Source organism: Coregonus lavaretus, assembly GCF_964263955.1.
Source record: "Coregonus lavaretus genome assembly, contig: HAP1_SCAFFOLD_563, whole genome shotgun sequence".
Lineage (NCBI taxonomy): Eukaryota > Metazoa > Chordata > Actinopteri > Salmoniformes > Salmonidae > Coregonus > Coregonus lavaretus.
The window spans coordinates 70632-94570 of NW_028161406.1; the positions used below are offsets into that span (position 1 = coordinate 70632).

Here is a 23939-nt window from a genome sequence, read left to right on the forward strand (position 1 = left end):
TCTACCAGCTGAGCTGTTGCTCTTCTACTAATCTCACTGCAACTCCCCTCCATGTCTCCGACCACTACTTTGTATCCTTTTCTCTCTCGCTCTCCTCCAACACTACTCACTCTGCCCCTACACAGATGGTAACGCGCCGCCGCAACCTTCGCTCTCTCTCTCCCACTACTCTCTCCTCTTCCATCCTATCATCTCTTCCCTCTGCTCAATCCTTCTCCCTCCAATCTCCTGATTCTGCCTCCTCAACCCTCCTCTCCTCCCTTTCTGCATCCTTTGACTCCCTGTGTCCCCTATCCTCCCGGCCGGCTCGGTCCTCCCCTCCAGCTCCGTGGCTTGATGACTCATTGCGAGCTCACAGAACAGAGCTCCGGGCAGCTGAGCGGAAATGGAAGAAAACTAAACTCCCTGCCGACCTGGCATCTTTTCACTCCCTCCTCTCTACATTTTCTTCATCTGTTTCTGCTGCTAAGGCCACTTTCTACCACTCTAAATTCCAAGCATCTGCCTCTAACCCTAGGAAGCTCTTTGCCACATTCTCCTCACTGCTGAATCCCCCCCCCCCCCCCCTCCTCCCTCTCTGTGGATGACTTTGTCAACCACTTTGAAAAGAAGGTTGACGACATCCGATCCTCGTTTGTTAAGTCTAATGACACTGCTGGTCCTGCTCACACTGCCCTACCCTATGCTTTGACTTCTTTCTCCCCTCTCTCTCCAGATAAAATCTTGCGACTAGTGACTGCAGGCCGCCCAACAACCTGCCCGCTTGACCCCATCCCCTCCTCTCTTCTCCAGACCATCTCCGGTGACCTTCTCCCCTACCTCACCTCGCTGATCAACTCATCCTTGACCGCTGGCCATGTCCCTTCCGTCTTCAAGAGAGCGAGAGTTGCACCCCTTCTCAAAAAACCAACACTCGATCCCACTGATGTCAACAACTACAGACCAGTATCCCTTCTTTCTTTTCTTTCCAAAACTATTGAGCGTGCCGTCTTTAGCCAACTCTCTTGCTATCTCTCTCAGAATGACCTTCTTGATCCAAACCAGTCAGGTTTCAGGACTGGTCATTCAACTGAGACTGCTCTTCTCTGTGTCACGGAGGCTCTCCGCACTGCTAAAGCTAACTCTCTCTCCTCTGCTCTTGTCCTTCTAGACCTGTCTGCTGCCTTTGATACAGTGAACCATCAGATCCTCCTCTCCACCCTCTCCGAGCTGGGCATCTCCGGCGCGGCTCACTCCTGGATTGCGTCCTACCTGACCGGTCGCTCCTACCAAGTGGCGTGGCGAGAAGCTGTCTCCGCACCACGTGCTCTCACCACTGGTGTCCCCCAGGGCTCAGTTCTAGGCCCTCTCCTTTTCTCCCTATACACCAAGTCACTTGGCTCTGTCATATCCTCACATGGCCTCTCCTATCATTGCTACGCTGACGATACACAACTAATCTTCTCCTTTCCTTCTGATAACCAGGTGGCGAATCGCATCTCTGCATGTCTGGCCGACATATCAGTATGGATGACGGATCACCACCTCAAGCTGAACCCTGGCAAGACTTTGCTGCTCTTCCTCCCGGGGAAGGACTGCCCGTTCCATGATCTCGCCATCACGGTTGACAACTCCGTTGTGTCCTCCTCCCAGAGTGCGAAGAGCCTTGGCGTGACCCTGGACAACACCCTGTCGTTCTCCGCTAACATCAAGGCGGTGACCCGATCCTGCAGGTTCATGCTCTACAACATTCAGAGAGTACGACCCTGCCTTACACAGGAAGCGGCACAGGTCCTAATCCAGGCACTTGTCATCTCCCGTCTGGATTACTGCAACTCGCTGTTGGCTGGGCTCCCTGCCTGTGCCATTAAACCCCTACAACTCATCCAGAATGCCGCAGCCCGTCTGGTGTTCAACCTTCCCAAGTTCTCTCACGTCACCCCCCTCCTCCGCACACTCCACTGGCTTCCAGTTGAAGCTCGCATCCGTTACAAGACCATGGTGCTTGCCTATGGAGCAGTGAGGGGAACGGCACCTCCGTACCTTCAGGCTCTGATCAGTCCCTACACCCAAACGAGGGCATTGCGTTCATCCACCTCTGGCCTGCTGGCTCCCCTTCCTCTGCGGAAGCATAGTTCCCGCTCAGCCCAGTCAAAACTGTTCGCTGCTCTGGCACCCCAATGGTGGAACAAGCTCCCTCACGACGCCAGGACAGCGGAGTCACTCACCACCTTCCGGAGACATTTGAAACCCCACCTCTTTAAGGAACACCTGGGATAGGATAAAGTAATCCTTCTACCCCCCCCCCCCCCCCCACCCCCCCAAAAAAAAAAAAAAAAAAAAAAAAAAGTATAATTGTAAAGTGGTTATCCCGCTGGCTATAGGGTGAATGAACCAATTTGTAGTCGCTCTGGATAAGAGCGTCTGCTAAATGACGTAAATGTGCCCTTGAGCAAGGCACTTAACCCTAATTGCTCCTGTAAGTCGCTCTGGATAAGAGCGTCTGCTAAATGACTAAAATGTAAATGTAATGTAATTTTATAAATCACTGCTAGGAAAATCCCCCCCATAGTATGCGCTCCAGCAGGTATATCTCACTGGTCATCCCCAAAGCCAACACCTCCTTTGGCCGCCATTCCTTCCAGTTCTCTGCTGCTAATGACTGAAACGAACTGCAAAAGTCTCTGAAGCTGGAGACACTTATCTCCCTCACTAACTTTAAGCATCAGTTGTCAGAGCAGCTTACCGATCACTGCACCTGTACACAGCCCATCTGTAATTAGCCCACCCAACTACCTCATCCCCATATTGTTATTTATTTTGCTCATTTGCACCCCAGTATCTATATTTACACATCATCTTCTGCACATCTATCATTCCAGTGTTAATACTAAATTGTAATTATTTTGCACTATGCGCTATTTATTGCCTTACCTCCATAACTTACTACATTTGCACACACTGTATATAGATTTTCTATTGTGTTATTGACTGTACGTTTTGTTTTACCCCATATGTAACTCTGTGTTGTTGTTTTCATCGCACTGCTTTGCTTTATCTTGGCCAAGTCGCAGTTGTAAATGAGTACTTGTTCTCAACTGGCTTACCTGGTTAAATAAAGGTTAAATAAAAAATATAAATAAAATTCACAGTGATTTCAAAGTCTAATAAGAGTAGTAGCCTTATACATAAACGGGGCTGTCAACAACAAGCCAGAAGTTCACATTTAAAAAACTGCCTCTGAAAAGGCCAACATTGGGAATAATATTTATAATATGCCATTTAGCAGACACTTTTATCCAAAGCGACTTACAGTCACGTATGCATACATTTTAACGTATGGGTGGTCCCGGGGATCGAACCCACTACCCTGGCGTTACAAGCGCCGTGCTCTACCAATTGAATTACAGAGGACCACAAAAACTATTTAGCATAAATAAGATAAATAATTATCCTATAAGTAAAAAAATTTAACCAAACTTTAATGAGACTTTTAATGACATAAATATAGGCTAAATGCCAGTGATGTTCGACAAATATAATGTAGGATAATTGATATTAACATCTAAACGCTTTATTCTGTTGACAGACTCAAGGCACAGTTCATTCAGATCAAATGGTCACACGAGTGGAGAGAAAGACCAGTGCCTGTTGTGCACAGCACACATCATCACCCACCTTGCAATCTGAGTGGAGGCAGTCAGCATTCACAATCCCATATTGCTCGTTGCATCTGTAGATCTCCCTTCTTTCAACATTTGTCACATGAAACCACTCACATGTGCAGTGCCAGTGTGCTTTTTAGAAAGGCGCGTTCCCTCAAATTGCATTTTGGAACATTCGAGCATAGCCTTCTATGTGTGCAGTGCTGCGCTTATGATGTGCAGAAATAATAGTTTGTTAACATTTTAAGCTAAACGTTCTGATCTGTTGCATCAGCCTCATTGCTTGAATTTTTGTTGTTGATGTAGCCTCCCGAGTGGCGCAGTGGTCTAAGGCTGGGAGACTAGTCATGGGAGACTAGTCATGATCGAGACAAAGATGAACGGAGCAAAGTACAGTAGCTGTGCCACTAGAGATCCTTGTTCGAATCCAGGCTCTGTCGTAGCCGGCCGCGACCAGGAGACCCATGGGGCGGCGCACTATTGGTCTTGGGTAGGGGAGGGAATGGCCGGCAGGGATGTAGCTCAGTTGGTAGAGCATGGCGTTTGCAATGCCAGGGTTGTGGGTTTGATTCCCACGGGGGGCCAGTATGAAAAATAATAATAATAACGTATGCACTAACTGTAAGTCGCTCTGGATAAGAGTGTCTGCTAAATTACTAAAATGTAGGCCTAGTTGTATGAATTTTTGATCTATCGTCCCAGAACTGTCCCAGAGTCTGTTTGAACCATTTCAGACATGTTTTTGTATAATCATGGGATGCCCTGGCTACAGTGCCTTCGGAAAGTATTCAGACCCCTTGACTTTCTCCACATTTTGTTACGTTACAGCCTTATTCTAAAATTGATTCAATTGTTTTTTCCCCCTCACCAATCTACACAAAATACCCCATAATGATAAAGCAAAAACAGGTGTTTAGAAATGTTTGGTAATTTATAAAAAAACAAAAACCGGAAATATCACATTTACATAAGTATTCAGACCCTTTACTCAGTACTTTGTTGAAGCACCTTTGGCAACGATTACAGCATTGAGTCTTCTTGGGTATGACGCTACAAGCTTGGCACACCTGTATTTGGGGAGTTTCTCCCATTCTTCTATGCAGATAGAGCCCAATGGGCTCCCGAGTGGTGCAGCGGTCTAAGGCACTGCATCTCAGTGCTTGAGGCGTCACTACAGACCCCCTGGTTCGATTCCAGGCTGTATCACAACCGGCCGTGATTGGGAGTCCCATAGGGTGGCGCACAATTGGCCCAGCGTCGTCCGGGTTTGGCCGGTGTAGGCCGTCATTGTAAATAAGAATTTGTTCTTAACTGACTTGCCTAGTTAAATAAAGGTAAAATAAAAATAAAAAAATATAAAAAAATACTCTCAAGCTATGTCAGGTTGGAAGGGGAGCGTCGCTGCACAGCTATTTTCAGGTCTCTCCAGAGATGTTCGATCGGGTTCAAGTCCGGGCTCTGGCTGGGCCACTCAAGGACATTCAGAGACTTGTCCCGAAGCCACCCCTGCATTGTCTTGGCTGCGTTGAACCTTCACCCCAGTCTGAGGTCCTGAGCGCTCTGGAGCAGGTTTTCATCAAGGATCTCTCTGTACTTTGCTCCGTTCATCTTTGCCTCGATCATGACTAGTCTCCCAGTCCCTGCCACTGAAAACCATCCCCACAACATGACGCTGCCACCACCATGCTTCACCGTAGGAATGGTGCCAGGTTTCCTCCAGACGTGACGCTTGGCATTCAGGCCAAAGAGTTCAATCTTGGTTTCATCAGACCAGAGAATCTTGTTTCTCATGGTCTGAGAGTCTTTAGGTGCCTTTTGGCAAACTCCAAGTGGGCTGTCATGTGCCTTTTTACTGAGGAGTGGCTTCCGTCTGGCCACTCTACAATAAAGGCCTGATTGGTGGAGTACTGCGGAGATGGTTGTCCTCCTGGAAGGTTCTCCCATCTCCACAGAGGAACTCTAGAGCTCTGTCAGAGTGACCATCGGGTTCTTTGTCACATCCCTGACCAAGGCCCGTCTCCCCTGATTGCTCAGTTTGGCCGGGCGGCCAGCTCTAGTAAGAGTCTTGGTGGTTCCAAACTTCTTCCATTTAAGAAGGATGTAGGCCACTGTGTTCTTGGGGACCTTCAACGCTGCAGACATTTTTTGGTACCCTTCCCCAGATCTGTGCCTCGACACAATCCTGTCTCGGAGCTCTATGGACAATTTGTTTGACCTCATGGCTTGGTTTTTGCTCTGACATGCACTGTCAACTTTGGGACCTTATATAGACAGGTGTGTGCCTTTCCAAATCATGTCCAATCAATTGAATTTACCACAGGTGGACTCCAATTAAGTTGTAGAAACATCTCAACGATGATCAATGGAAATAGGATGCACCTGAGCTCAATTTCGAGTTACATAGCAAAGGGTCTGAATACTTACATAAATAAGTTATTTCTGTTTTGTATTCTTAATAAATTTGCTAACATTTCTAAAAACCTGTTTTTGCTTTGTCATTAAGGGTTATTGTGTGTAGCTTGATGAGGGGAAAACAAATATTTATTCCATTTTAGAATAAGGCTGTAACATAACAAAATGTGGAAAAAGTCAAGGGGTCTGAATTCTTTCCGAATGCACTGTCTACCCTACTGGCTACTTTCACCACTAATTTCTGCTGATAATTTCCGACATTTGGTAGGCCAGCTTCTCTTCTGTCATAATTTGTTGACTTAGAAGAGTAGTGCTCAGCAGAAGAATGTCTTACGTCTATAGAATGAATGCATGAATCTAGTTAACACCGCTAACGTTGTCTGTTTCGTTTAGGGACCTGGAGAAAACGCAATAACTCAAAAAACAGTGGAAAGATTGGTCCTGTGTCATCAGACTGGTTTTAAGGAAATGAAAAGCTTAAAAAACGATTAAACACGTTTCTGATGAGACTTCAGTATTTTATGTGGTTGAAATACTGTCTGCTGCTTGCATAACGTTGTCAAATATAAGACATTACACACACTTTTGCATCTTCTCAAGAAATGCTGAAATAAATAAATCATATTTCTCCACTCAAGGCTAAATTAACATTTGTTGTATCATTTTACTGCAAGAAATGCATAATTCTGCAGGAGTTAATATTATATTATGCTACATGTGAGAGGTTATAGGCCTCCTGTCAGTGTCCATATTTCAATTCCTATTCCATTTAACCCATATTCTGTTTATTCAATGATACAGGGTCACTCGTGAATGGGATATCAAAGGTTCATGTAAACAGTTTATCCCGAATAAGACCTTAAGTGGGATATGAGCGAATTTCCGGAATACTGCGCGCATGTAAACGTGGTCAATGTTTGGTAGGACTGGGGCGGTCAGGATACAACGCGTGCTCCTCTCACTCACGTGACTCTGCTGCCTGCTGCAAGCGCTCTCTCTACACCAATGAGGGAGTTCGATTAATTCCACCCGGGCGCCTGTGGAAGTGTGTTTCGAATCGGCTGAAAGTTGATTGCATTCGATTTGGAACAGGGCTGCCTCCTGGGCGTGAGCCAGGGGCCCCGTTCAAAGCCCACCGCGAAGTCGGCTCAAAACAAAAGTGACGTAATTAAACACGTGTATTCGGCCTAATTACTAGGATTCAGTGTTTTCCCATGCAAAATGAATTCATTTTTTAAATAAAAACACTTTATATGCCTTCCCAATGAAAACTAGTTAGACATTTTATGGAAAATTTATGTATGTTTCTGGATGATGAACCATGCTGCCTTGTTGACAAAATGACCATGCGACTCAAAGATTCCTGTTCCAGTTGAAGCTCGCATCTGCTACAAGACCATGGTGCTTGCCTACGGAGCTGTGAGGGGAACGGCACCTCCGTACCTTCGGGCTCTGATCAGTCCCTACACCCAAACGAGGGCACTGCGTTCATCCACCTCTGGCCTGCTGGCTCCCCTACCTCTGCGGAAGCATAGTTCCCGCTCAGCCCAGTCAAAACTGTTCGCTGCTCTGGCACCCCAATGGTGGAACAAGCTCCCTCACGACGCCAGGACAGCGGAGTCACTCACCACCTTCCGGAGACATTTGAAACCCTACCTCTTTAAGGAATACCTGGGATAGGATAAAGTAATCCTTCTACACACGCTCAGCTCGTGCACAGGCAGCAGCAGGCCAGCCAAGCAGCACAACAACCTGGAGAGAGCTGGAGAAAGATGCCTAGCCCACACATCATTATTTTAGTTAAGTTGCTTGTTCAATAAGATAGCATATATACCTTGTTATTAGCTTGTACATATAACTGTTGATCAGTTAGGTAGCATGTTAACTAACTACCAATACATTGCTTAAAACTATAATTGTTCAGAATGTGTAGGTTTACTAGTTAATAAGAAAATAAATAAAATGTAATTGTTCAATAATGTGTAATGTGTTCAATAATTAAATGTGCTGTGTTTAAAAATAAAAATATCTGATCAAATAAAATGTGTTGTGTTTATATTACTTTTACAAATAAAAATATGTGATAATAGACAAACAAATCTAAACTAACAAACGTCAAATCATATTTGTCAACGAGATTGCCAGTAAATTTGAGTAACGTTATTGTGTATTCTACGTAATGACGCAGTTTTACGTTGTTGCGTAATGACGTCATCACGCAATGCCATCATAACATAATTTAGCAACTTTTAGCAACAAATCGACCTGCCTCTAGCAACTTCCCCTGAAAATGAGTTGGCAACACTGCTCCCGCCCCAGCACTCACTCAGGAACAGCCTGCATTACTGCTTGATAGTCAGCAGCAGCAGGTCACAGTGAAATTAATAGGCTAGATTGTTTATTTTTTTAAAGAGAAAAGCCATGGCGGCCACGGTGCAATTTAGAAGTAGCCCCAAAACCCGCAACCAGCGTGCAATACATTTTTAAACCTCGAGATCATTTTCAAAGTGGCCCAATTTTCTGGAAAACCGAGGACATGTCAATCCAGGTGTCAGGTGTGGGAAAAGTCCAATTTTAAGGGTATTCCTGAACACCATTTAGGGTCGTGCATAAAAGTGGGCATGCCATCAACATTAGTATGCCTAGTTCAAGGTGCAACTGGCCCCGTGCACTTTGAAGTGATCCAAATGGCAAATACATCTATACATTTTGAAACATATTAAACCAGAAAAAAATTTGAATATTTTATTTGGGACTTACTGAGTCTGCCTTTAAGCGTAAATCATAGTCCACAGACGTTAGGACACAATAGTCAGGTGTCCAGTCAGGTGTTCCATTGTGACATGACTCTGAGACCACCATCTGTGGGGGATGCACAGCCCGAACTTGCACCTCTCCACAATTCCCAACCAGCGAATCTCCAGTACCCATCCTCATACACCACACCCCCTCGTGCCTTATTGCTTAAATATCCACCTTTTGGACTATGATAAACCCTTTATAGTATTGTCATGCCATGTTTAACTTGGAGTAGGCAAAAGCACGAACAGATCTGGGAGGCAATTTTTGGGGTAGTAGTGTAGTTCATTTTAATTCCTATTCCATAGTGTTCAATAGTTAATTCAGTTACAGTTTTCCCCTCCCAACTCAGACCACTCCCAGACAGTCCTAGCAAAAATTATTATTTTTGTTTCTTTTTGACCATTTTAATTAAAAACAATCACAGTAATCTCCTTAATTGTTACCCAGAAATGATTTGATATTGAGATAAAAACGGTTTCATTGGACCTTTAACCTTAAGTCACTCTGGATAAGAAAGTCTAAAATGACTCAAATTTAAATGTCAAGTTTACTTGTCCACCCAAGTAGTAGCCCTATAGAAGCTTACAGTATTTATGTTTGTTCATTGCATAGTTGTTCACACGTGTGGATTTGTCCACAGCACATGTGAATGATCATGATCTTATGTGGGGTCAGGGTGGTCAATCCAAAGATCTTCCGTTTTTACACTGAAGTTATGAGTCTTCTCTGTCCACTATCCGGATGTTTTCAATGTATTGTTGTGGGAGGGGCTTCTATACATTTGGATGCTGATCGTTGTGGACAGGCGTGGGACACACGTCACTGGCAACCATTCAAACTAGTCTTGAGATCAACGTTGCAATGGAGATGTGATCGCTAGCGACAATGTCTGTCCTCGCTAAATTGTTGCCCTCAAACGTAACTAGAAGTTGTCTTCCATGTTTACAGTTTACATTTCCTAACAGATGCATTGGACAACATGCGCGAGATTACATGATTTTTTAGACTTGTAAAATTCGGTTGCTCATGATAGCGGATATTTGCGCTAAAGATGGTGCAACAAATGCATGAAGCAAGAAAGCTAACGGAAAAACTTTAGAGAGCGTTCGGACCAGGGACATTGAACTATGGAGAGCCCAATGTTTTCGAAGTACTCATGGCTTGATTTTCTTTTCTCGGTAGTCGGTGTGTGTACTTTCTTGTTTGACGTGGGATCCGACATTTGGGTCGCTACGGAGTTCTACTCGCGTGGGGATTTCTTCTGGTTCGGAGTGTTGATCGGCCTCATGGTCCTGTCTTCGGTCGTGGTCCAGATGTTTAGCTGGTTCTGGTTCAAATACGACCGGGAGCTGGAGGGTTTCGATGAGCAAACTGCCAAGAATGTCCTCTTGGGAGGCTGCATCAAACTTTCATTCCTGCTACATGTACTTCAGCTCGGATTTTTTTGCAGGTAGCTAACTTTTTATTTTGATCAGAGAAGTTAGTAAAATAAAGAAAAATAAATTGGTCATTTAGCAGAGGGGTTAAGTGCCTTGCTCAAGGACAGATTTTTCACCTAGTCGGCTTGGGGATTAGAACCAGCGACCTTTCAGTTACTGGTACAACGCTCTTAACCACTAAGCTACCTGCCGCCCCATAAACACTTGCATGCACGTGATTCTCATGTGGATGTTTGTCAACGACACCCTGTTTTATCACAGTGTACTAGACACTGTAGTCTAAAATATATCATCTAAACTGATTTAACATATTGGGAAATACATTGATTTATTCTATGGCTACAGTGTAGTTCATAATTTCTATGCACCATGAAACTGATGCGTGGGCATAACCTTTTTACAATTATTTGGTCATAATAATGTGGCCATATTATAATAATAACTATAATTTCCTCTGCAGGTTTTATGTAGCCTATGAAATGGATTTCCTAAGCCATCTTTCCAAATAAGAGAAATACATGTCAGGGAGTTCCCATTTGTCATGTTAATACTGAGGCTCACAGAGCAGCTCATGCACAGCTAATAACATTTGACTTGTGTAGAAACCATCAAGTGACCACCCTGTTTTGTCAGCTGTGTAGCCAAAGCCAGTGTGCTGTGTAGAAACCATCATGTGACCACCCTGTTTTGTCAGCTGTGTAGCCAAGGCCAGTGTGCTGTGTAGAAACCATCATGTGACCACCCTGTTTTGTCAGCTGTGTAGCCAAAGCCAGTGTGCTGTGTAGAAACCATCATGTGACCACCCTGTTTTGTCAGCTGTGTAGCCATAGCCAGTGTGCTGTGTAGAAACCATCATGTGACCACCCTGTTTTGTCAGCTGTGTAGCCAAGGCCAGTGTGCTGTGTAGAAACCATCATGTGACCACCCTGTTTTGTCAGCTGTGTAGCCAAGGCCAGTGTGCTGTGTAGAAACCATCATGTGACCACCCTGTTTTGTCAGCTGTGTAGCCAAGGCCAGTGTGCTGTGTAGAAACCATCATGTGACCACCCTGTTTTGTCAGCTGTGTAGCCATAGCCAGTGTGCTGTGTAGAAACCATCATGTGACCACCCTGTTTTGTCAGCTGTGTAGCCAAGGCCAGTGTGCTGTGTAGAAACCATCATGTGACCACCCTGTTTTGTCAGCTGTGTAGCCATAGCCAGTGTGCTGTGTAGAAACCATCATGTGACCACCCTGTTTTGTCAGCTGTGTAGCCAAGGCCAGTGTGCTGTGTAGAAACCATCATGTGACCACCCTGTTTTGTCAGCTGTGTAGCCATAGCCAGTGTGCTGTGTAGAAACCATCATGTGACCACCCTGTTTTGTCAGCTGTGTAGCCATAGCCAGTGTGCTGTGTAGAAACCATCATGTGACCACCCTGTTTTGTCAGCTGTGTAGCCAAGGCCAGTGTGCTGTGTAGAAACCATCACGTGACCACCCTGTTTTGTCAGCTGTGTAGCCATAGCCAGTGTGCTGTGTAGAAACCATCATGTGACCACCCTGTTTTGTCAGCTGTGTAGCCAAGGCCAGTGTGCTGTGTAGAAACCATCATGTGACCACCCTGTTTTGTCAGCTGTGTAGCCAAGGCCAGTGTGCTCTGTCTTGACAACCTCACTCCCTACCTACACAGATGATACGTTGCCAAGTGGAAGACATATTTTAGAATGAGGTAAATAGGCCTATGTCTACACCCTGTTCTCTGGCAATGACGGGTGTGTCTAATTGTTTATTGCTGCTTAGTAACACACAAGATGGGAATTAAAACTATTTAGGTCGTGGTATAAGGACCTTACAGTTTGGTCAACTTACTGCCCATCTACACAGATGATAAGTTAGCTAAGTGGAATACATTTTTGGAATGATGTCCATGTTCTATTGTCCTTGGCAGGTGTTTTCCTGTTGTTGATTGCTGCTCCTACTAACAGATAGTGTTTGTTCACAGACACATCTCAGCCATATGGCAGGGCTTCTGTGTGTGGTGGCGGAGGGAGCAGGGCTCGGGGTTCGCCGTGTACCTGACCCACGACCTGAGCATGCTGCGCCTCATCGAGACCTTCTGTGAGAGCGCACCGCAGCTCACCCTCATGACCCACATCATGCTGCACACCAACGAGGCCAGGACGGTACAGTGTGAGTTGCTGTCACCTCTACACCTGGGGGGGGGGTTCATCCCAAATGGCACCCTATTCCTTTTATAGTGCACTACTTTTGAGCAGGGCCCATAGGGTTCTGGTCTAAAGTAGTTGGACCAAATAGGGAATAGGGTACCATTTGGGACACTTCTCTGTTATTCTGGACACCAGACTGGAGTAGAATGCACCACTGATGCTGTACACCAAGGGTCCATAATTACATTCAGCAGCAGGCTGAGTTTTTTTCTTGAGCGGATGGTCGGGGCCGGGCCGGAACATATTTATGACTACATTTTACACTGCAAATGGACTGCAAGAAGCCCAAACAGATACAGGGAAATACGATCACATAGTATGGCATAATCACACACTATGCCTCTCAATGTGTGGGAATATTTGGGAACAGATTCCCTCAATAAAAATAACTTTAGATGAGTTCCTGGTGATTTTACGGTAATTTATGTCCAAAAGTATTTAAAAACACACAACAACAACAAAAAATTGCTCACAAAACTTGGGGGGGGGGGGGTTAAATAAAATCACCCATAGGCTGAATTTGGCCCTCAGGCCACCTATTGGGGAACCCTGCTATAGGTTATTGAGAAGTGTAAATACGTTCCTCATACCATCATTGTGGCCCTCAGTGAGTTTTTAGAATAGTTTACACAAGGTGTTAGTTACACATTGAGGTTACACACCATTTTCTCTCTATATCTCATTTAAATTGAGGACAGGCTTAACTGAATGACAACAGAGACAGAATACAATATGGAATTTGATTGAATAGTTTGGGGTAGGCCTTGTCTCAGAGGAATGCTGCTCAGAGCCATACGCTGATGACAGGTTGCTCTATGCTGGGCGGAACGGGGATCCGATGACGGGCCTTCCGTTGGAGGTGGAAGGTCGTTTGAAGACCGTTGCTGCTAAACAGCAAGTGGGAGACACAAGGTTTGAATTGACATAAATACTCCCCAAGATTCAAGCCCATTGGTTGAAGGAAAGGAAAGTGATTACGGGTGAGCCCATAGGTTAATCAGCAAACGTGGTGGAATTGCCTTAGTGTGCCATGCTCATAGGCTGAAGTTAATAGATAAAGGCCATTCCGCACGCTTGCTAATAGTAAAGGGGGAGGAAAGACATGACACTATGCTGATGAGGTAACATTATTACACTTCCATATATAGTTGGAAGTCGGAAGTTTACATACACTTAGGTTGGAGTCATTAAAACTTGTTTTTCAACCACTCCACAAATTTATTGTTAACAAACTATAGTTTTGGCAAGTCGGTTAGGACATCTACTTTGTGCATGACACAAGTAATTCTTCCAACAATTGTTTACAGACAGATTATTTCACTTATAATTCACTGTATCACAATTCCAGTGGGTCAGAAGTTTACACTAAGTTGACTGTGCCTTTAAACAGCTTGGAAAATTCCAGAAAATAATGTAATGGCTTTAGAAGCTTCTGATAGGCTAATTGACATAATTTGAGTGAATTGGAGGTGTACCTGTGGATGTATTTCAAGGCCTACCTTCAAACTCAGTGCCTCTTTGCTTGACATCATGGGAAAATCAAAAGAAATCAGCCAAGACCTCATAAAATAAAATTGTAGACCTCCACAAGTCTGGTTCATCCTCGGGAGCAATTTCCAAAAGCCTGAAGGTACCACGTTCATCTGTACAAACAATAGTACGCAAGTATAAACACCATGGGACCATGCAGCCGTCATACCGCTCAGGAAGGAGATGCGTTCTGTCTCCTGAAGAGAAACGTACTTTGGTGTGAAAAGTGCTAATCAATCCCAGAACAACAGCAAAGGACCTTGTGAAGATGCTGGAGGAAACAGGTACAAAAGTATCTATATCCACAGTAAAACAACTCCTATATCGATATAACCTGAAAGGCCGCTCCAAAACCGCCATAAAAAAGCCAGACTACGGTTTGCAACTGCACATGGGGACAAAGATCGTACTTTTTGGAGAAATGTCCTCTGGTCTGATGAAGCAAAAATAGAACTGTTTGGCCATATTGACCATTGTTATGTTTGGAGGTAAAAGGGGGGCTTGCAAGCCGAAGAACACCATCCCAACCGTGAAGCACGGGGGTGGCAGCATCATGCTGTGGGGGTGCTTTGCTGCAGGAGGGACTGGTGCACTTCACAAAATAGATGGCATCATGAGGAAGGAAAATGATGTGGATATATTGAAGCAACATCTCAAGACATCAGTCAGGAAGTTAAAGCTTGGTCGCAAATGGGTCTTCCAAATGGACAATGACCCCAAGCATACTTCCAAAGTTGTGGCAAAATGGTTTAAGGACAACAAAGTCAAGGTATTGGAGTGGCCATCACAAAGCCCTGACCTCAATCCCATATAACATTTGTGGGAAGAACTGAAAAAGCGTGTGCGAGCAAGGAGGCCTACAAACCTGACTCAGTTACACCAGCTCTTTCAGGAGGAATGGGCCAAAATTCACCCAACTTATTGTGGGAAGCTTGTGGAAGGCTACCTGAAACGTTTGACCCAAGTTAAACAATTTAAAGGCAATGCTACTAAATACTAATTGAGTGTATGTAAACTTCTGACCCACTGGAAATGTGATGAAAGAATAAATAAATAATTATCTTTACTATTATTCTGACATTTCACATTCTTAAAATAAAGTGGTGATCCTAACTGACCTAATACAGGGATTTTTTTACTCTGATGAAATGTCAGGAATTGTGGAAAAACTGAGTTTAAATGTATTTGGGTAAGGTGTATGTAAACTTCCGACTTCAACTGTACCTGCTATGCTTATGAGGTAACGTTATAATCATTACCATAAATATATTATATGCTAATGAGTGACCATTAGAATGACTACCCTATAAATACCGGCTATACTGATGAAGTAACATTATAATGACTACCCTATAAATACCGGCTATACTGATGAGGTAACATTATAATGACTACCCTATAAATACCGGCTATACTGATGAGGTAACATTATAATGACTACCCTATAAATACCGGCTATACTGATGAAGTAACATTATAATGACTACCCTATAAATACCGGCTATACTGATGAAGTAACATTATAATGACTACCCTATAAATACCGGCTATACTGATGAGGTAACATTATAATGACTACCCTATAAATACCGGCTATACTGATGAGGTAACATTAGAGACGGAAAATAATGAACGATGTGGAAGGTGCGTTCTACGACGCGCTAGCGGAGTCTAACTGACTTTCCACGGTGTTGCATTATTTTCCAGAGAACGGAAATAGAGCCCTGAGTTGATTATCCCTTTTATGCCATGGCTATAATTTAACACATTTACCTCTAGAAATGTGTTAAAATGCCGGTAGAAATGTGTTCAACATCCACTGAAGTAGCTAGCAAGTTTACTAGATAGCTACAGTGGTTGCCGTGGTAACCAAACAAACAGACTTGCTAGTTTAGCTACCAAAACCATCAGTCCTAGCCATATACCTTTTTCAATTCGACTTTTGCTTTCACAAGCAGCAAAAAAAAAAAAAAAGGAAATATTAACTATAGCCATTGAATTCTACCGTGTAAATATACTGTGAGTTATAGGGAAATAATGCACGCTCTAGAATACCCTTCCCTTCAAACCAATCAGAAAGGAGTATTCAACAATGCCATGGTATAATTAAGCAGAAAGGTACGATGGGGTGTGGTATATGGCCAATATACCACGGCTAAGGGCTGTTCTTACACACGACGAAACGCAGAGGGCCTGGATACAGCCCTTAGTGGGGGTATATTGGTCATATACCACAAACCTCCAAGGTGCCTTATTGCTATTATAAACTTGTTACCAACGTAATTAGAGAAGTAAAAATAAATGTTGTGTCTTACCCGTGGTATGATATACCACGGCTGTCAGCCAATCAGCATTCAGGTCTCAAACCACCCAGTTTAAAATACCTTATAAATACTTGCTATGCTGATGAGTGAGCTAGGGAGCAATGTAAATTATGAGTTTACTAAATGAATGAAAAGTGACGATCCATTCAGACCAGCCTTACTGATTGAACTTTCGTGACTACATTAGTCTCAAATTTCAGGATATGTTTTGTTCTGTGTGCTTAACTATTCCAAGCACCACAAAGTCATATTTGGCATATCAATTCTTTTTTTCATTGTTGTGATAGTTTCACATCTCATTTGTAGGTGTGAGTGTCGTGGCGTCAACTACTTCTATAGCCTGGATGGTGGTGGACTACCACCGCTCCCTGCGTTCCTTCCTCCCAGACAAGGCCAAGCAGGGCTGGGGCTCCGCCTTGGTCTACTTCCTGTGGAACCTGCTTCTCATCGCCCCGCGCGTGGCATCAGTCGCCCTCTTCGCCACAGTCCTGCCCTCCTACGTGGCCGCCCACTTCCTGCTTATCTGGCCAGTGCTGGTGTTCTGGGTGTGGTGTCAGGAGACGGACTTCATGGACAGCGCCGGCGGAGAATGGCTCTACCGGGCCACCGTAGGTCTCATCTGGTACTTCAGCTGGTTCAACGTGGCGGAGGGAGGGACCAGAGGGAGGAGCATCATCTATCACTCCTTCATGGCCACGGACGGAGGGATCCTGCTGGTCACATGGTGGTTCTACAGAGACCCGGTCCTGACGCAGTCCTACGCCCCCATCCTGCTGGCCACTCTGCCCCTCACCTACCTGATGGGAGTCCTGTTTAAAACCCTCTACTACTGCTGTTTTCACCCCACGCTGTGGAGGCCCCCCGTCAGGGAGGCAGTGGTAGGAGAGGAGCTGCCTGATGGTCAGGAGGTGGTGTTCAGAACCGTCACCCCCGAGGCTAGTAGTCCCCAGTTCCATAACAAGAGGATGGCAAGCCATGCCACTCACTTCTACTCCGAGGAGCAAACCAGGAAGCTCAGTAAGACGAACGGGCGCGAGGCCAACACTGTTGTCTGACTGGATGTGCTTGAACTAGACTCTTATTTACATGCGATTTATGTTTTTCATGCTGTATTTTTGTATAAATAAAGCGCTGCACAACTCATTGTAAACCAGACTTTATGTTACAATTAGCATATTCTGGGAAACAGTGATAAGCTCAGAGGTTTCGTTGCAAATGGCACCTTATTCCCTATATAGTGCACAACTTTTGTCCAGGGCCCATAGGGATCTGATTTAAAGTAGTGCACTATCTAGGGAATAGGGTGCCATTTGGGTCGGAGGTTACATTGATCGAAATTACAGTTGTTAGGAAACAGCTGCTGGGTCGTTCCACTAAATGAGTCCCTTTTGTGTAGTGTAAGTTGGTGAAAAAAAACTTGATTTCACCTAATTGTAATATTCTTTCATAAATAAAGAAATGACTTATAGTGACTGCCTATTAAGTGCCAAATAAAGTAACAGGGTTGACCGTAACAGGGTTGACCGTAACATGTTTGACTATTTCATCTTAAATCAGCCATAAATCCCCTTGTGACAGGGGGAATGGAAGCTTCGTGTGTACAACAGGGAGGGGTAATTGATTGCAAACTTCACAGAACTATCTAAATTGTTAAAACATTTCTAGCCTGTCAACCCTGTTACCAATAGATAGACGTGTTATACTTGACCTGCTCCGTTTTCCACCACAAAACACCAGAAAATGGCCAAAAAGAGTAGAACTAGCTCACCTGCATTTACACTATGATTTGACTATTAGATGTTCAATGTTTATTTTGAAACAAATATTTAAAAAGGAATCATATTAAAATGAGAGTTTAGTTCACGTAACAGGATTGACCTTAAAATGAGGACAGGTTGTTGTTGTTTTTTACCTTAAAATGAATCACTAATAACATTAAATAAATAATAGCAACAAAATCACTAGGGCTTTACAATAATGGTAAAAACTTGGAGAAATGTTAAAATCTTCCTAGAAGTGACTTTATGTTTTGTTTTACCCCATATGTAACTCTGTTGTTGTTTTTATCGCACTGCTTTGCTTTGTCTTGGCCAGGTCGCAGTTGTAAATGAGAACTTGTTCTCAACTGGCTTACCTGGTTAAATAAAGGTGAAAAAATAAAAAATTAAAATAAAAAGGGTGCACAGAGGGACATGTCAAAATGCTTTGGCACTTTAGCAAGTGTTAATTCATATTAAAACACACAGTTAATAGAATTTTCGATTTGGTCAATATTAAATGGCACTTCATTTAATATAACAGGCTTGTAAATTTCAATATTGGTGCACAAATTTCTACTTAAAATATTAAAGGGACGCAAAAAGGGACTCATTTCGTGAAACGACCCTGTCACCATTCATGCCGCCAAAGGTAATTTATGATGCCTGTTGTACGATATCAACTATGTTTTACCACCGTTGAACATGCTGCGAGGAAGTGTTTGCATGTTTAGAAGAATAAATAATGGGACTATTTTATCCGTTTGTATTATTGTGTGAATTTGGGAGGTTGTTACCTATCTACAGTGTTCTGAAAGTTATTTGACGTTTATTTACATTTCTCACTTTCCTGTTGTTACTGTTCTGCTCTTTTTTAACTCCCTTGTCTGTAACTGTGCAGACAGTGCAACCAATAATTACGGTGACGTTCACTCATCCAACAGCTTCATTTGTATTTGTTTGTATCAAATCTATGTAAGCTTACACTGTACGTACACGTGGAGGGAACTTTTAATACAGTTACTCTTTAATCGCACTGTATGTCTGGGTCCCAAATGGTACCCTATTCCCTATAGGTGGCACCCTATTCCTTCTATAGTGTACTACTTTTGACCAGGGCCCAATGTTCTGGACAATGTTCTTGATGTATAGCCATACCTGTGGCTTTGTGAAGTAATGTTCCTAGAATGTTAAGGTTTTCGGTATGTAACATTGGACACTGCAGAATGGAACTCGATATTCCATAGTTTAACTGTCATCTCATTCATTCTTGCACATGATTGTTGTCACACAATGTGTTGTGTGAACCTTTTCCCCTGAAGGTCAACACTTCAACCTTTCTCTTACCTCATCATTTAAAGAGCGTGTAATGCTGGCCTATTAAAATCCCAGGGTTATGTCTTATCTTTGGTTTATATCTGTGGTTTCAATATTATTTTCTTAAAAGGTCCTCAAGTGTACTTCCAAGGCATCACATATTGACATCGTCAGTACGTGAGTATAATATCATCTCATATGAGTAATGCTCGCATACACTACATTGCCAAAAGTATGTGGACACATGTGCTCGTCGAACATCTCATTCCAAAATCATGGGCATTAATATGGAGTTGGTCCCCCCTTTGCTGCTATAACAGCCTCCACTCCTGTGGGAAGGCTTTTCACTAGAAGTTTGAACATTGCTGCGGGGACTTGCTTCCATTCAGCCACAAGAGCATTAGTGAGGTCGGGCACTGATGTTGGGCGATTAGGCCTGGCTCACAGTCAGCGTTCCAATTCATCCTAAAGGTGTTCGATGAGGTTGAGGTCAGGGCTCTGTGCAGGCCAGTCAAATTCTTCCACACCGATCTCGACAAACCATTTCTGTATGGAGCTCGCTTTGTGCACGGGGGCATTGTAATGCTGAAACAGGAAAGGGCCTTCCCCGAACTGTTGCCACACAGTTGGAAGCACAGAATCATCTAGAATGTCATTGTATGCTGTAGATTTCCCTTCACTGGAACTAAGGGGCCTAGCCCAAACCACGAAAAACAGCCCCAGACCATTATTCTTCCTCCACCAAACTTTACAGTTGGCACTATGCATTGGGGCACGTAGCGTTCTCCTGGCATCCGCCAAACCCAGATCCTTCCATCGGATTGCCCGATGGTGAAGCGTGATTCATCACTCTAGAGATCGCGTTTCCACTGATCCAGAGTCCAAAGGCGGCGACCTTTACACCACTCCAGCCGACGCTTGGCATTGCGCATGGTGATCTTAGGCTTGTGTGCGACTGCTCGGCCATGGAAACCCATTTCATGGAGCTCCTGACGAACAGTTGCTTCCAGAGGCAGTTTCCACTTCACAATAACAGCACTTACAGTTAACCGGGGGCAGCTCTAGCAGGGCAGAAATTTGACGAATTGACTTGTTGGAAAGGTGGCATCCTCTGACGCTACCACGTTGAAAGTCATTGAGCTCTTCAGTAAGGCCATTCTACTACCAATGTTTGTCTATGGAGATTGCATGGCTGGGTGCTCGATTTTATACACCTGTCAACAACGGGTGTGGCTGAAATAGCCAAATCCACTAATTTGAAGGGGTGTCCACATACTTTTTGTATATATAGTGTATCTCTGTCTTCAAACGTGACGTAAGTTGAAGTGCACTATTTTGTACATGAGGACCCATAGATGGGTTGGTTGTTTAGCAACAAAACTGACGCGTGCGCAACTATGGGGCAAAACAGACGGGGCTTAGATTAACAACATGTAAACTATATTTAGTCTCCAAATGTTTATTGAAAACGTAAATACATTTGCACAATGAGCACTTGTTGTCTCTCAAATACAACGTTACAGTTGTTGTTTAGATAGCTAGCGAATTTTTGCCATATTAGCATTGACATGACATCAGTCAAAACACTTCAAAGCAAGACATGGTATCAAGAACAAGATGAAACTAACTGAAATGAGTCACTTACAATTCCCCACATGGCAGTTTCTTATCATTGTTGGTAGCTATCTGGCCTTCCAGAATCACAACAACTCATGGACTTCTTCCCCATTTGAAGCGTGCCCATCGTTTTTTTGTGACGTTGTCAGATAACCCATCTATAGTGACTTCAATAACTTTGTTAATTTGCTTTAATCTTTAATAGTATTGTTTACTATCTGATCAGGTTGTCTACAACTTGAAATACTCTGTCGTATGCAAATGTACATTACTGGCCCAATTAAAACCAACGGGCAGAATGTAGCGCTGTGCTACACATTACTGCTGGATTTCTTTAAACGCTAATAACGGGAGACTACCATAGGGATATATAGAGATCATTACTTGGAAATAACGCGTTTTTGCATGGACATTACCATTGAGGGTTTCCACCATTTTAAGGTAGTTAACTGGGTGGGGATTCCTATGGGTTGGGAGCGATCAGCCAATGATCAGAGCACTCTGTTCTTCTTCAAATTGGTTTGCCTAGTTTGTAAATGGCTTTAAGCCTAGTTTGACCGTCATCAAGTGGCCAAAATTAATTAATGACACGATTTGGTTCAAGACTCCAGCACTGCAGGTGGCGGTAAGTCACCAATATTAACTTTACACTTTTTTTTTCAAACGAAGAAGAAAATGGACTATTTTAAGATGGAGATAGCCTCAATGGCTCTGCCCATAATGGCACAGATACAATGTTGCTATCTCTATACATCTCTATGGAGATTACATGCACCTGCATATAAAAGCGAACTTGCTTGATACCAAAAAACCCCACAAGAATAAACCAGCAGATGGCGGGCATGTTCACCAGGACGCAACGTTTTGTAAAGTTCAGATATAAATATGCTATGTGGAACAAACATGCTTCTCTGACAGGTAGCATAAGGAATCAAGTCTGCTCTATTCGTGGCATTTCTATCTGCAACGTTTCGACTACTGAATGTGGCCCAGTTGATCTCTCATTGTTACCGCGTCTAGTGATTGGTCCCGTTCCCCTTGCTCAGACGTTGCACGCATCAACCAATGGTTTGCGTGCCACGTCATCGACTGACAGATTGCTATAATGCTGCGTTCACGTGTTAGTCGGAACTAGGAAACTCTGAAATGTCCAACTTGCTAACTGGTTGTAGTTAAACACCTGCCTTGTTCAACCTGTTTGCATGTCAGAGTTTCCTTGTTCCAATTAGTAAGTGAACGCGACATAACTTTTAGCAGACGCTCTTATCCAGAGCGACTTGCAGTTAGTGAGTGCACATGGGAAACGAACCCACAACCCTGGCGTTGCAAGCGCCATGCTCTACCAACTGAGCTACAGGGGACTACTAACATATGATGTGGTTAGCTGATACTGTATGTAAAATACCTATCCAGGCGTTGTAAGATCTGGGCGCGTTCCTCTGCCCAGGCGTTGCCTGACGCCTGCCAGATCTTACAACGCCTGGATATGTATTTTACGTATTAGCTAACCACATCATATGTTATAGCAATCTGTCAGTTGATGAAACAGTCGATGACGTGGCACACATCCATTGGTTGATGCATGCAACGTCTGATCAGGGGAAGGTGACCATTATGATACCAGACAGCTGCTTCTAGGATATCTACTGTCGCCCCCAATTCAATATTGACCTATCAGGAGCATCAGAAACCGTAAGGCTGATGAATGTAAAAATACTTATTAGGGATATAACAATACAGAAGTAGTAGGCCTATATTTCATTCAAACGTTTCACCTTTATTTGCAAAATAATATAATATATGCCATTTGAAATTACTATTTGACTACATTTTCATTTGATAAAACATATACATTATATAACTCAATCACGATTGACTTGATTTACATATTTCAAATATGGACAGGATATTTTATCCCTGATCTTGATGAGAAATGACCATGGACAAAAGGTGATCCATTTTGGCATTCCCTTTATTTACAAAAAATATGCCTCTAAAATAGGAAAGAACACGATTCTAAAGTCAAGAAATAACTGAAAGATTATGTTGGCAACTGCATGTTATGGCAAATACTAGATTGATCAATAGAGAGGAACAAATAGACCTACAGCGAAACAACGCGACCAAGTAGATGAAGACTCGACTAAAGTGAGTTTATGCCGCGTTCAAAACAACTGGGAACACAGAAATAAAACGAACTCCGACTGGGAAAAATCTATTTGAACGGTCATCCAACTTGGAATTCCAACTCGGGAACTCTGGCCTCTTTCTAGAGTAGAGCTCCGACTTTTCCGACCTGAAGATCACTGACGTCATGATTTCGTATTTTTACGAGTTCCCAGTTGTTTTGAACACGGCATTAGAGACATTACTAAAGGCCTTTGCATACTGTACATCGGATTCAGTCTTTTACGATTATCATGTCACACTGTGTGATGTTACCTAATTAAAATCTTGATATCAACCTGTCCAGATTGTACTATATACAGTGGGGAGAACAAGTATTTGATACACTGCCGATTTTGCAGGTTTTCCTACTTACAAAGCATGTAGAGGTCTGTAATTCTTATCATAGGTACACTTCAACTGTGAGAGACGGAATCTAAAACAAAAATCCAGAAAATCACATTGTATGATTTTTAAGTAATTAATTTGCATTTTATTGCATGACATAAGTATTTGATCACCTACCAACCAGTAAGAATTCCGGCTCTCACAGACCTGTTAGTTTTTCTTTAAGAAGCCCTCCTGTTCTCCACTCATTACCTGTATTAACTGCACCTGTTTGAACTCGTTACCTGTATAAAAGACACCTGTCCACACACTCAATCAAACAGACTACAACCTCTCCACAATGGCCAAGACCAAAGAGCTGTGTGAGGACATCAGGGAT

General features: G+C 43.5%; 1 protein-coding gene across 1 annotated transcript; it reads left to right on the top strand.

The window, feature by feature from the left end:
- Window positions 1–9985: 9985 nt before the first annotated feature.
- Window positions 9986–17410, top strand: LOC311120720 (XK-related protein 8-like; the record flags this gene model as incomplete). Its single annotated transcript, XM_084195298.1, has 3 exons — window positions 9986–10308; window positions 12276–12463; window positions 16662–17410. 3 exons carry the CDS (start codon window positions 9986–9988, stop codon window positions 17408–17410), a joined length of 1260 nt encoding a protein of 419 aa, XP_084051424.1.
- Window positions 17411–23939: the final 6529 nt, after the last annotated feature.